This window comes from Eleutherodactylus coqui, chromosome 9 (assembly GCF_035609145.1).
Source record: "Eleutherodactylus coqui strain aEleCoq1 chromosome 9, aEleCoq1.hap1, whole genome shotgun sequence".
NCBI lineage: Eukaryota > Metazoa > Chordata > Amphibia > Anura > Eleutherodactylidae > Eleutherodactylus > Eleutherodactylus coqui.
The window spans coordinates 41,984,423-41,996,424 of record NC_089845.1 but is presented as its reverse complement, the minus strand read 5'-3'; the positions used below and the strand labels follow the sequence as shown (position 1 = coordinate 41,996,424).

At 47.6% G+C, this 12,002-nt stretch overlaps 2 protein-coding genes across 5 annotated transcripts in view; one reads left to right on the top strand and one right to left on the bottom strand.

The window, feature by feature from the left end:
• Positions 1–1,298: 1,298 nt before the first annotated feature.
• Positions 1,299–9,032, bottom strand: PSMG4 (proteasome assembly chaperone 4). Its single transcript, XM_066579281.1, has 3 exons — positions 8,862–9,032; positions 5,167–5,242; positions 1,299–1,725 (listed from the first exon to the last, which is right to left on the bottom strand). Exons 1-3 carry the CDS (start codon positions 9,030–9,032, stop codon positions 1,604–1,606), a joined length of 369 nt encoding a protein of 122 aa, XP_066435378.1. The 3' UTR covers positions 1,299–1,603.
• ACD (ACD shelterin complex subunit and telomerase recruitment factor) overlaps positions 8,875–12,002 on the top strand; it is a 35,507-nt gene continuing 32,379 nt past the window's right edge. Inside the window, exons 1-2 of one of the 4 annotated variants that reach the window (XM_066579278.1) lie at positions 8,875–9,005; positions 11,621–11,745. In XM_066579278.1, the coding sequence (XP_066435375.1) occupies positions 11,638–11,745 (108 nt within the window). In that variant the 5' untranslated portion in view covers positions 8,875–9,005; positions 11,621–11,637. Of the gene's footprint in view, positions 9,006–9,053; positions 9,188–11,620; positions 11,746–12,002 lie in introns of those variants that run through there. The other 3 variants (XM_066579280.1, XM_066579277.1, XM_066579279.1) reach the window with 3 other exon arrangements.

The following is a 12,002-nucleotide window of genomic DNA, read 5'->3' as shown; positions in this document are numbered from 1 at the left end:
AGCAGAGTCCCCTTCCCTCCCACTCACCGACTCTCTGCCTCTCTCCTGCACTCCTGCGTTTGGAGTGGGTGGGGAAAGGGGGCAGAGCTAAGCCCCACTCTTTCCCAACCACTCCCATTGGGAGCCTAGCTCCGCCCTGTCCACTCCCATTGCAAACCGCTCTGAGGGGAGAAGAGAAGCTGAGAGCCGGTGAGTGGGACAGCGTATATCGTCTGGGCGTGAAAACCTGGCCGATATACGCACGTCTAAATCAGCCCTTAGGCTGGGGTCACACGGGACAGAATTTCAGTGGAATTCTCGCTGAATAGCTGCAACAAAAAACGAATGACGCTGGAAAAGCGTAGCTTCAAACCTCGCGGCCATTGGCCTCTTAGTCTTCTAAAGGGGTTTCTGCTTTTTTTCCATTCCTTTTCATTAAAATGCTACCAAAAGAATAAGGTGTTGGCCCCCCAGCAACCAGATATAATCTGTAGAAAAACCCAGCAGCGGGGACACAATTCCCTGTAGGAACCATATAGCATTAGGCTCCATTCACACAAGGAATTAGGTTGCAATAAAAACCGCACCGCAATACTCTAGTAAAATGTGGCAAAAAACGCACAAACCTAGTAAACACACATGGTCTCACCAATGCACTTTTTGGTGCGGTTTTTATTGCAACCGAACTGCGTTTGAACGGATCCTTACATGGTGAACTGCACAGACTGGCCGCTCTTAACCTTCTCCATCCACTGCTAATTAATGGACGTGATGAGCGATGCCTCAATAGAGTATCTGAAAGCAAGAAGTGATTATTTTATGGGTGGAAGCAAAAGTGTAAAGGCCCATTTACATGAGCAGACAATCGCTCAAAGAACACTCAAAGGACAGTTTCAGCTACAGCTTTGATCAATCATTTTGCATAAAAATTAATTGGTATTGAAGTAGCTACTCAACTACTTAAATACCAATTAGGTATGCAAATGAAGCCTTCCCTGAACTCAGCTAATAGCCCGAGGGCTCTTATCTGCCCTCAGATCCTTTGTTCTCCAGGTGAAACAATGTTATCAGCACTCCCCGTGGAGTACTACTGATAAAAGTGAGCAATGATTCTTATGTTGGACTGATTTTAATGATCAGCTGAAAAGCAGGCGATGAGCGCGCATTTCCTCTCACCGATTATCGCTAAAACGATCGCCGATTAGCGTTTTTTGGGGTTTTTTTAGCGATAATCATGTAAATGGGCCTTAAGGTGTATATTGTGCAGAAATCCATCTGGATGCAGGTCATTCAGAAAGATGCCATTTATTACAACTAGATAAGAAAAAAACCTTTAATTTAGAAATTGATAACACAGCAACGCAAATCAGAGTGTGGATGTAATTGCATTATTTCACTGCATGAAGAATGAGATCATAATTTAATCTCATTTCCAAGTATGCAAGCCTTATCCCCTGAATCCAGTAATTCATCCAAATCTTGTAAGAGGCTAATGTCATGCCGTCGCTGCTAACACGGAAGCTGCCATGTGCTTTATATCCACACAGTGTAGAAACTGTCCTCCTCCAGTATCCAAAGACCAGCCCAAGCAGTCTGAACCGTCCTTGGCCAGTAACAAAGTTCCTCAAAACTTTTCGGGAAACGATTCCATCTCTTCCTTGATCCGTTTCTCTATCAGCAGCATCAGCTGGCTGTCGTCGGTGGGGATGTTGATGCTGGCGAACACTTGCTTCTTAGTCTTCTTTGCTGTAACACGTCAGAAAAAGGATTATATTCACATGGGACTTTGCTAACATCTCATCTACAGTAACAATAAGAAATCAATCCCTCCAGACAGTTATTCAGTCTGATGCTCCACCTCAGAAAACCGGTCTTCCCAAAGCCGAGCCGTAACTTTCTCAACTCGATTTTCGAGTTTTTGTAACTTTGTATTTTGTTAAAAGCAAAGACCAAACTTGGCGCAACTGTCCTGCCAGACCTTGTCTCTTGTTGCCCTCACATTCCTGTGTACAGAGTTGTATAGGAAGGGGCTGCCGTCCCTCATTACCCAATATGGAAAATGGGAGACACCGCTTGGGGTAATAAACTAATTTCCCCCCCCCCCGTTACACAATATGCAGAATATTACCGACCTAGAGCCTTTCTGTAACATAAGAACTGATGTCCATATGGGGTCTGTGCATGCTGCCATTGAGCCTCTACCCCCTAGTATATATTATATTAGCATTTAACACACTCATTCATAACTTCACCTATTTAACCCCTTAATGCTCCATGACGTACAGTTACGTCATGGAAGTTCTGGGTTTGTATGGAGGTGGATCGGGGTCAATCCTGCACCCATACACTGCGGGTGCTGGCAGTTTCTTAAGTAGACAGCGGCCTGCAACATTAAGCCCTGCCGCTGATTGGAGCTATTAACCATTTAAATGACCCGATTGATGTTCGCAAAGTGCCGTTCGGTTGCCATTGTAGTTGGGGGCCTGCCATTACAGATGGCCTATCAAGCCATGCCCATGGCGTGGATTAGATCGCGGTATAATATATGATCATACTGCAGGAGTGATCAAACCATTGCAAGTTTTTGTCTCTTTTGGGGACTAAAAAAATAAAAAAAATATGTAAAAATCAATTAAAAATGTTATTAATTATGAAAAAATAAAAAGGTAATAAAAGTACAAAACCACTTGCCATATTTATTTTTAAAAAAATTACATTAAAAATGAAAAACAAAAAAAAACCCCACACATTTGCTATTGCTACATTCTTAAAACTCTGATTTATCAAAGTAATACATTATTTATCCCACACCGAGAAAGTAGTCTGTGAAAAAAAAAACCAAAATGTCAAAACTGAACTTTTTTGGTCACCCCATCTTCAAGACAAAATGGAATAAAGAGCGATCAAAAAGTCACATGTATCCCCAAATGGTACCATTAGAAACTGGAGGACATCCTGCAGAAAATGAGCCCTCGCACAAGTAGGTCGACGAAAAATAAAATATTACGGTGGGCAGGAGGGTTTTTTCCTATGAAATTTTAAAAGTAGTACAGCAAAATAATAAAAAAAACCTCTATATAAACATGGCAAATTGCTTCTTAAAAGCAATGAAACTCATTTTCTGATGACACATTCCCTTTCAGGGCCGAGTCACAGGACTTCCCAATGGATGTCACCATTGTATGCACATACATTTACCATTGGCTCACATATTAAAAAATGTACATCAGACCAAACATTTCCATATAGAAGAGGAAAAAAAGATGTAGACCAATGTTTGCCAGGCCAACAGAGACCAAATGAAACTCTTGCCCTCTGTGGGGTAGATGAGCGCCTATTAATGCCGTACTCTTCCGGGACACATCCAGCAGACACTACACAAGCAGAACCCCAATCCAGAACTAACACACCAACTACAGCAGATTTGGAGGCCTTTTATCAAAGTACATCTTCAGTAAGTATAGTAGAAAAACTTATCAGGCGTCCCGTTAGCATCAGTCTAAGTGATCTGCACTAAGACAAATGAAAGTAGCTCTTTGGGCAGAGACCAGAGGTTTTCATTGGCTGGTAGACCAAGATCTGGGAGTTTGTAAGTAACTATACTTCTGTACAGCAGCAAGAAAGCAGAAGTGAACGCTTTTTTGAACGTACTGATTTCTGCCTCAATTACTAATAAAACGTCCAACTGTCATCACAATTACAGATGCAAATAAGAAAGATGGAAGAATAGCTCTGCAGCACCACCTACTGGATGGCAGAATTCCTGCAAATCAATGTCCGACTCTTTATACAGGTCTTTAGAACAATGCAAGGCTTGGTTTTCAATTCCCAAACATTATTAAAAACCTGTTTAAAGGGTTGGACATTGATTTGCAGGAATGCTGCCATCCAGTAGGTGGCGCAGCAGAGATATTGCATGGCTTTATATGTCTCCTCACTCACCTTCTAGGGGCCTCCTTAAGTAGTGATAATACTCCCCTAGATCCACAATTACAGACAAACACAATCTAAAGCCGGGCTCACACGAGCGAGTCGGATTCCCAGCGTACCCCCCTTAACTGTACTGCAGATGACCATGGAGTTTAGCAGGGGGTCACACGTAGCACTATTTTTTTTTCTGTTTCCTTGTGTTTCCAGCACCGTCACTTACTCGCAGCCCATACACAATGTTAATTACATTTTTTTTTCTTACAGATTTAATCATGCAGCGTAGATGACGATACGTTTTTCTGCGGGTCGGTACGATTACAACGATACCAAGACTCTTTACAATAAAAACCCTTTTTTAGAAAAAAATATTTTTTTTTCTAAATTGCTGCATTTCAAGTTCTAGAACTTTCTAATTTTTCCTTGGACAGAGATTTGTGAGGGCTTAGTTTTCTGTAAGACGAACTGTAGTTTTTATAGTAACACTTTGGGGTACATACGGCTTTTTTGATCACTTTTTTGGGAGGCAAAATGAAAAAAAAAAAAAAAAAAAAAATCATTTTGCCTGTTTTTTTTCCCTACACTTTTTGCCGTGCAGGATGAAAAGGGTGTTCAAGTTATTGTACGCATCAATACAGATACAATGATACTAAACGTGTGGGATTTTTAAATGCCAACAATGTAAAAAAAAAAAAAAAACTGTTTGTGCTTTTTCCCATATTTTTATCTTTTTTTGTTTTTACATTTATGTCCCTGTGGGGGACTTGTACTTGTGTCCCACAATGCCTTATCGCTTGTATTAGCGATCATAGGCAATAGCAATACAGGAAGCCTGTATCTGGTGTCCTGTTGCCATGGCAACCCACGGCTCTCCGCGATTTCATTGCGAGAGCCCAATGATGTCACAGAGGGAGCGAACCTTTAACTGTTGAAATATACATGAATTGCGGCATGGAAGGGGTTAACAGCGGGGGGTTGTTGGACCCCGCTGTTGCAGCAGGAGGCCGGCTATCGGTGACAGTCAGCTCCCGCTGCCGGATAGCGCTAAATCTCTCCTGATCTCACGCTATCCACAAGACGCAAGTGTATGTCCTGTTGCATTAAGTACCCCGCAGCCGGGACGTACATTTACATCCTGTGGCAGGAAGGGGTTAAAGAAGTGTTGCATTGTTACAAAGATACACGGCGACAGATATTCAAAGCCGATGCCCACCACAAAACCTGCATGAAAGCTGGTAAAAACGGACAAAGGCGACTTACCTAATCTCTGAGCGAAGGAGCTGGAAGTCGTATCTGATTTATCCCCAAGAATCAGCGACGACAAAGGCATGGAATCCTACAATAGAGGCAAAGCATTACAGACGGGCCGGCATCAGCGACAGAAGACCGGCAGCTACATTACAGACCCCCCATGGCATACACCGCAACAGACTGGAAGGGCGCCATCATTTTTGCAATCGTATTAAGGGTTGAAATAATTTTCCAATGCCGTGTGGCATTTGCAGAACTGCCGGTGGTACCAGTGCAGCGGGAACCCCCAAAAGGGACTTCATTTGGGGAAATATACCCTATAAGGGATTTACCAGGAGGTGCAGTGAATGTTGTGACCCCACAGATGTTTGTGAACATTGGGCCATAAAAATGAAAAATTACAACTTTTCCAAAAATAGTTTGGACACCATTGTCTCATTTTCACAGGGTCGGTAGGAGACAAAGCGCCCTACAATTTGCTACCCAATTTTGCTGTTTGCACACAAGGCAGAGCTCAAACATATCGCTAAAATAATTTGAGGACACCATGTTGCATTTGCAGAACCTCTGAACTCCCCCAAACATGCCCCTAAAGGGTTTAGTTTCCAAAATGGGGTCAAAGTAGAAGAACACTAATTGTCAAAACAATCCCTCCCCTAGAAGTTGTTGGAATCAACTAAAACTTTCTCTGTGATTGTAACATTGGTGTAAGTGATTACATATCAGAGCAAAAGGAGGATTTATTGTGGAGAACCGATCCCTTGTAGGGAGGCTCTAGTACACTGCTGTACCGCCTCTAGCTTGGATACAAGATGTGATACAGGCAGGCATGGAGGCTCTAGTACCCTGTTGTACCACCTCTAGCTTGGGTACAAGATGTGATACAGGTGGGCATGGAGGCTCTAGTACCCTGTTGGATCACCTCTAGCTTGGATACAAGATTTAATATAGGCAGGCATGGAGACTCTAGGACCCTGTTGTACCGCCTTTAGCTTGGATACAAGATGTGATACGGGCAGGTATACAGGTTTCATATGGTATTCTGCAGCATATTGCTGTTGTAATTAAAGGGGTTGTCCCGCGCCGAAACGGGGGTTTTTTTTTTTTCAATAGCCCCCCCGTTCGGCGCGAGACAAACCCGATGCAGGGATAAAAAAAAAAAACGGACAGCGCTTACCTGAATCCCCGCGCTTCGGTGACTTCTTACTTACCTGGTGAAGATGGCCGCCGGGATCTTCACCCTCGGTGGACCGCAGGGCTTCTGTGCGGTCCATTGCCGATTCCAGCCTCCTGATTGGCTGGAATCGGCACGTGACGGGGCGGAGCTACGGGGAGCAGCTCTCAGGCACGAGCGGCCCCATTCAGAAAAGAAGACGACCAGACTGCGCAAGCGCGTCTAATCGGGCGATTAGACGCTGAAAATTAGACGGCACCATGGAGACGGGGACGCTAGCAACGGAACAGGTAGGTGAATAACTTCTGTATGGCTCATAATTAATGCACAATGTACATTACAAAGTGCATTAATATGGCCATACAGAAGTGTATAGACCCACTTGCTGCCGCGGGACAACCCCTTTAAGCCTCTAGATTGCACAAACTCGTAAGCTGTCAAAGTTGGCGTCCTAGACATGTTCTACTGGTGATAAATCTGGTGATCGGGCAGCCACAGAAGTGTGACAATGTTGTGTGGGCTTCCTATGACCCCCTTGTGTGTGCGGCTGAGCATTATTCTGCTGCCTCTTGGAAGCCGCCATGACAGGAACCCATGTGGCTGCAGGATGTCCTGAACATATCACTGAGCTGTCATTGTCCCTCATATCACTACTAGGGGTGACAGACTGTCGCATGCGATGGACCCCCCCAGACCACCACACCAGCAGGGGGCAGTGTGCTGCTCCACAGCAAAGGCAGGATTGAGGCGCTCCCCCCCCCCCGAGGTCTCCAGACACAAACATGGCCGTCATCAGCGCCAAAACTAAACCTGGATTTGTCACTGAAGACAAACCGGTCCCACTCCATAACAGTTCAGTTTTATCATTAATTACACCACTGCAAATGGAGAAGATGGGCATCAAAGGCCGTACATGTAATGGGGGTTGTGAGACCAAGTGTCCTTCAGCCACGTACCTGGAAATGGTTCATACAGACAGAGGGGTGTAACAGTGGCGCCCCCTGTCTCTGGATGGCGAACAACTAAACAATTGTAGCTGCTCGTGCTTGTCAGACGATCAGACGCTCCTCTCTACTGGTGGTCTGTCGGGGGTCCTGAGCCCGGTCACCTTGTGTGCCCCCCATCCACTGGTCCCAACACCTCCTAACAGTCTGGTCAGAACGGCCGGTGGGGGACAATTCATGGATACGACCTTCCAGCTCCTCACATCCCAATAATGCGCCCCCCTCTGGTAACGGGGTGAAATCTCTTCTCTGCGTCGTAGAGGCGTCTAGTGGTCAACAAGCTCTACACAAGCAGAAGAAGAAGCCACTACACACAAGGAGCCTCCGAGAGCCTCTTATAGGACAAGGGGGAACCACTTTTAGGGCCTCCGGTGACAAGACCGTTCATCTAATCACCACAACTCTCATCACTTACAGATCTGCCTGAGATGGAACTGCAGGATGAGTTGTGCAGCAAAACGACAACTTCTTCTGGGGCCGTGATTATTTTTACAAAAGTGTACTTTCATTTGGGTCTTACCACTGTGTCAATGTTTAATGTCCACAACAACAGTATTCTGCACTGACAGAGGAGCGGACCTCTATAGGGGGGGGGGGGGGGGGGGCTGATGTTTTCATTACCACCACTTAGAGATGAAGTCTACTTTTTGATTACTTTTTACTGTGTTTTGGGAGCCAAGCTGAGCAAAAGAGTGCAAATCCCTATTTTGTTTTTTTAAAAAAGGGCCCATCGTTCAGCATGCGGTACACAGAGCAGTGCAAAAAGGGTCTAAACCAATGGGCAGCGCCACGCAGTGCCATCAGACCCACGCATGGGCAGCGCCACGCAGTGCCATCAGACCCACGCATGGGCAGCGCCACGCAGTGCCATCAGACCCACGCATGGGCAGCGCCACGCAGTGCCATCAGACCCACGCATGGGCAGCGCCACGCAGTGCCATCAGACCCATGTGCAGTGACTTATCAGACGCATGCGCCGCTCTCAGCGTGATGCAACCACATTGGAGGTGGGGCGCAGGATGCCTCTAGTGGGAAGAGCAGGGATCACTCAGCGAGAAAGTGGGCAGTGTTTAGTAGAACAGCCTGGAAGAGAGGCGGAGCCTCCATCGCACGGCTCATTAGCATACGGGAGAAACGTCTGGGCCGATAGCTTCACATAGGAGACACTTGGTAAACAGATGGCGGTAACGCTGGTTCCTCATGACGGCGGACATACCGGTGGATCGGGCTGCTGGGGTGATGGCGTCCGCTAACTACGGCTACACAACAGAGTGCTGACAGAAACAGAACGTTCCACATCGCGGGGGACGGACGGACATTGTTAGGGTTTTCATCTACGGAGCCCTTGTGGGGGCTGGTGTTGGAAAGACATATAGAAACACCCCACAGCGCTCCCTGCTGGTTGCAGCTGGCAGTGAGCTATTCCTTCACCTTCTGCAGCCCCACTGAGTGTTCGCACCAACTTCTATTCTGCCCCCTCCCACCTGCAGGCTCAGGATGTACACGGCGCATGCGCGGGCACTCACGTATCTGCTGCACATGGAGACGGCCAGGTTGCAGAGGCGCGCGGAGCAGCCCACCCACAGCAGGAAGCAGTCCTGCAGGCTCATCACGTGGAAGTGGACGAGCCGCTCGCAGATTTTGTCACTGAAGTTGTGGATGCTGACCGGGTGAGGGAACGGCTCCGCGGTCTCCATGGCTTCACCGTGGACCCGACTTCCGGCGACTGCACGGATGCGTCACTTCCGGCACACGTGACACGTTACCCTAAACAAACATGGCGGCTTATGGGGAACTTCCGGTGTGTCGCTGGGAGGCAGTGATGGCGGGAAGGTGACTAGGAGAGGCCAGAGTGAGTGCAGAGCTGGGCGGTGGGCTGGACTGGACCGGACCCCCAACGGGCAACCTTCTGGCGGCATATACTGCTGGAGAACCCTAGAAACAATCTAAGGGCTGGTTCACGGGGCGTCACCGCCACTGACGGCCGCTTACGTCTGCGCGCTTCGGCGCCGTGAAACTGCATAGAGTTTGTGCACAAATGCGCAGGTTTCCTACATACAAGGGTTCGTGCACAAGGGGTTGTTCACACGGGCGGAAGCGCACTGCGCCATATAAATGGGCTGCCCAGTTACGTACGTCGATCACTTGCGCCCGCTCCGGCGTGTTTGTGAATCGGCATACTGCAGACGCTAATAAGTGCGCTAAAGTTAGTGTCAATCTGAAGCGAATGCAGCGGCGCCCTGCAGATTTGCGCAGGCCGTTGATTTAAGCGGGCTTCAGTGGTGCGTAAGGGGTCATTCTGACGAGCGGAAGCGCATTGCGGCCATATAGATACGCTGCGTATTCACGCAACCGAAAATCACACGCAAAACGGAACGCGCAAAATTGTATTTGTTGTGCGTACGACAATGCCCGGGTGCCAGGCTGGTTCACACAAGTGGCAGCGCGTTTCAGACGCACAAATACCCCGCTTGTTTGCACGAGTGAAACGCGCTTCACCCACACGATTCACCCACACGATTCACCCACGGCGCGGTGTTTTTGTGCGCGCAAAAAGTATGCACAGAATCCTGCGTAGTGAAAACAGTTCTTCTGCGGATGTTTGGCGCGTTTACACAAGCCAAGCAATTACAATGGGCTCTGCGGCGTGCGGACGCCACTAAGACGGGTCACATGTCTGTTTACACGATTGTACATGCTGCGTGTTTTTACGCGGTCATGGGAAAAAGTACGCGAACAGACCCATTGAAATCAGCGGGTTTTACTCATCGTGTATTACGTGCGCAAAAATTGCCTCCCAAATACGCTTGTGTTCTGATAAGCCGTGTGGCGTTACCAGCGATGCGCTCTCAGCTGTCCGTCCTCCTTGGGCTACAAGCTTAGTGTGTTCTATACAGCAGCCTGTACTACATGAATGAAGCCAGTAGAGGGCGATCACATTCCGGTTACACCGTTCACTGGAGGGGGCTGCAGGAAATCCCAGAGATCATCTATAAAGCATTCTCTCAGTTATATAGAACAGGAAGGAGCGGGCAGGTTCCTCTCTACCGGTGGTTCATCTGGACCCCGCGGTGCCCGTTCACCGTGTGCCCTTGTGTACCGCTGCTCCCAACAGCTTGGTCAGAATGGCCTAGATGGCAGACAATTCATCAAAACAACCATCCTGCTTCTCACTCCAATGGCGCCCCCTCTCATAGTCTGTTAACCTGCGGCAATGTCCTTGAGTGCATCGTAGAGGCGTCTGGTGGTCAGCGATCTCTCAGCAGGAGCTCACTGCACTAGTAGCCTCTGAGAGCCTTTTTATAGGGCCACGAGGAGGCACCGCTAGGGACCTGTCACACGGGCAGGATATTGCTGAAGATGCAGCTTAATCCGCCGGTGATTTCTGCTCCATAACCCTCATGCGAATGCTGGTGCTGAATTGTCAGCGTCTTTAGGTGCCTCTTGCAGAAATATTCCGTTCGTGTAACAAGACTCATATCAGTCTCACACGGGCGGATTTGAATTGCGGAATCTGCGGTCGGCGTCCGCACTGTGGCTCCGCCTCAAACTGCATGCATTGACGGTATCTGAAAATCGCTTTTTCCTTCACACTTGTGGAAATGAATTGCAATTTCCGCAAGGGGAGGAAAAAATGCAACATACTATATTTTGCTGCGGACAGCCTCCATTGAAGTCAAAGAAGGGTGTTTGACCGTCAGCCCATCTTGAAATACTATTAAAACGTGTGGTTGGTGAGGGTCTCGCCCGCCACTGGAGGCACAACTAGTTCTAAGAGTGCCTGTTCTTGGAATAGAAGTTCACTCTTAAGCTATCGGGTCCTGTGACAAGTGGGAGGGACCTCTACAGCCATGACCCCCAGTGAGTCATCCTGGCTAGTACTGATGAAGGATCCACAGTATTTGTTTCCGCCCTTCAGGCCGTCTCATACAAGCTAGTTGGTATAACTGGTACAGCGTATTCCACACGCAGAATCTATCTCCCGATGGGCGGCCATGCTGCCGTTCACACGAATTGTGTGAAAAATGCGCTCAAGAGAAATCGCAGCATGCACTACCGTGGCGCGTATTATATGCGCATACATGCCACGATGTGCATGGCGACGCACAGCAAGTACGCAATGTCATTGTGTACTTGCTGCATGTCTCCCGCAGGTGGCACACAGCAAATTACAGCCGTCTGAGCCCGGCCTCAGGATATGCCCCTCCCTGGCTACTAACTGGATGTTATTTCCTGTTACATCTTGTAATTCTTAACTTTTTGTGTCTGTTGTTTCCCTAAACAGCTGATTTAAGAACAAATATGGCCGGATATCATTGTGTCATCGGTTACCCCTGGATCATTGACTGCCTTGCTAAATATGACAGTGCGGGGGGTAGGGGAAAACCTGCCCCTGGTCAGGTGGTCGAGGTAGGTTGTTATTTACTTGTTATTTTATGACCAAAATGATATAAGAAAATCCAAGATCTTCGTAGCATCCAGGACCCGAATGTACAAAAGTAAAATCCTTCTACATTAATTACACATTAGAGTAGCTTCATCAGCGTGGTGTAGGAACCGCCGTGAGCCTAAGCTGCTCTTGGTGGGAGCTTATGTCAAAGTGAAATCGCCAAACATTAAAAGCATAGCCTGCCAATGAAAATCCATAACAACCACTTTATTAACCC

Excerpts from the sequence above, each read along its gene's own strand:
- PSMG4 (XM_066579281.1), bottom strand. The coding sequence starts at position 9,032 with ATGGAGACCGCGGAGCCGTTCCCTCACCCGGTCAGCATCCACAACTTC. Across the intron at positions 5,243-8,861 it reads TCTCCATGTGCAGCAGATAC|GATTCCATGCCTTTGTCGTC; the intron begins GTGAGTGCCCGC and ends CCTCTATTGTAG. Across the intron at positions 1,726-5,166 it reads CTCCTTCGCTCAGAGATTAG|CAAAGAAGACTAAGAAGCAA; the intron begins GTAAGTCGCCTT and ends GACGTGTTACAG.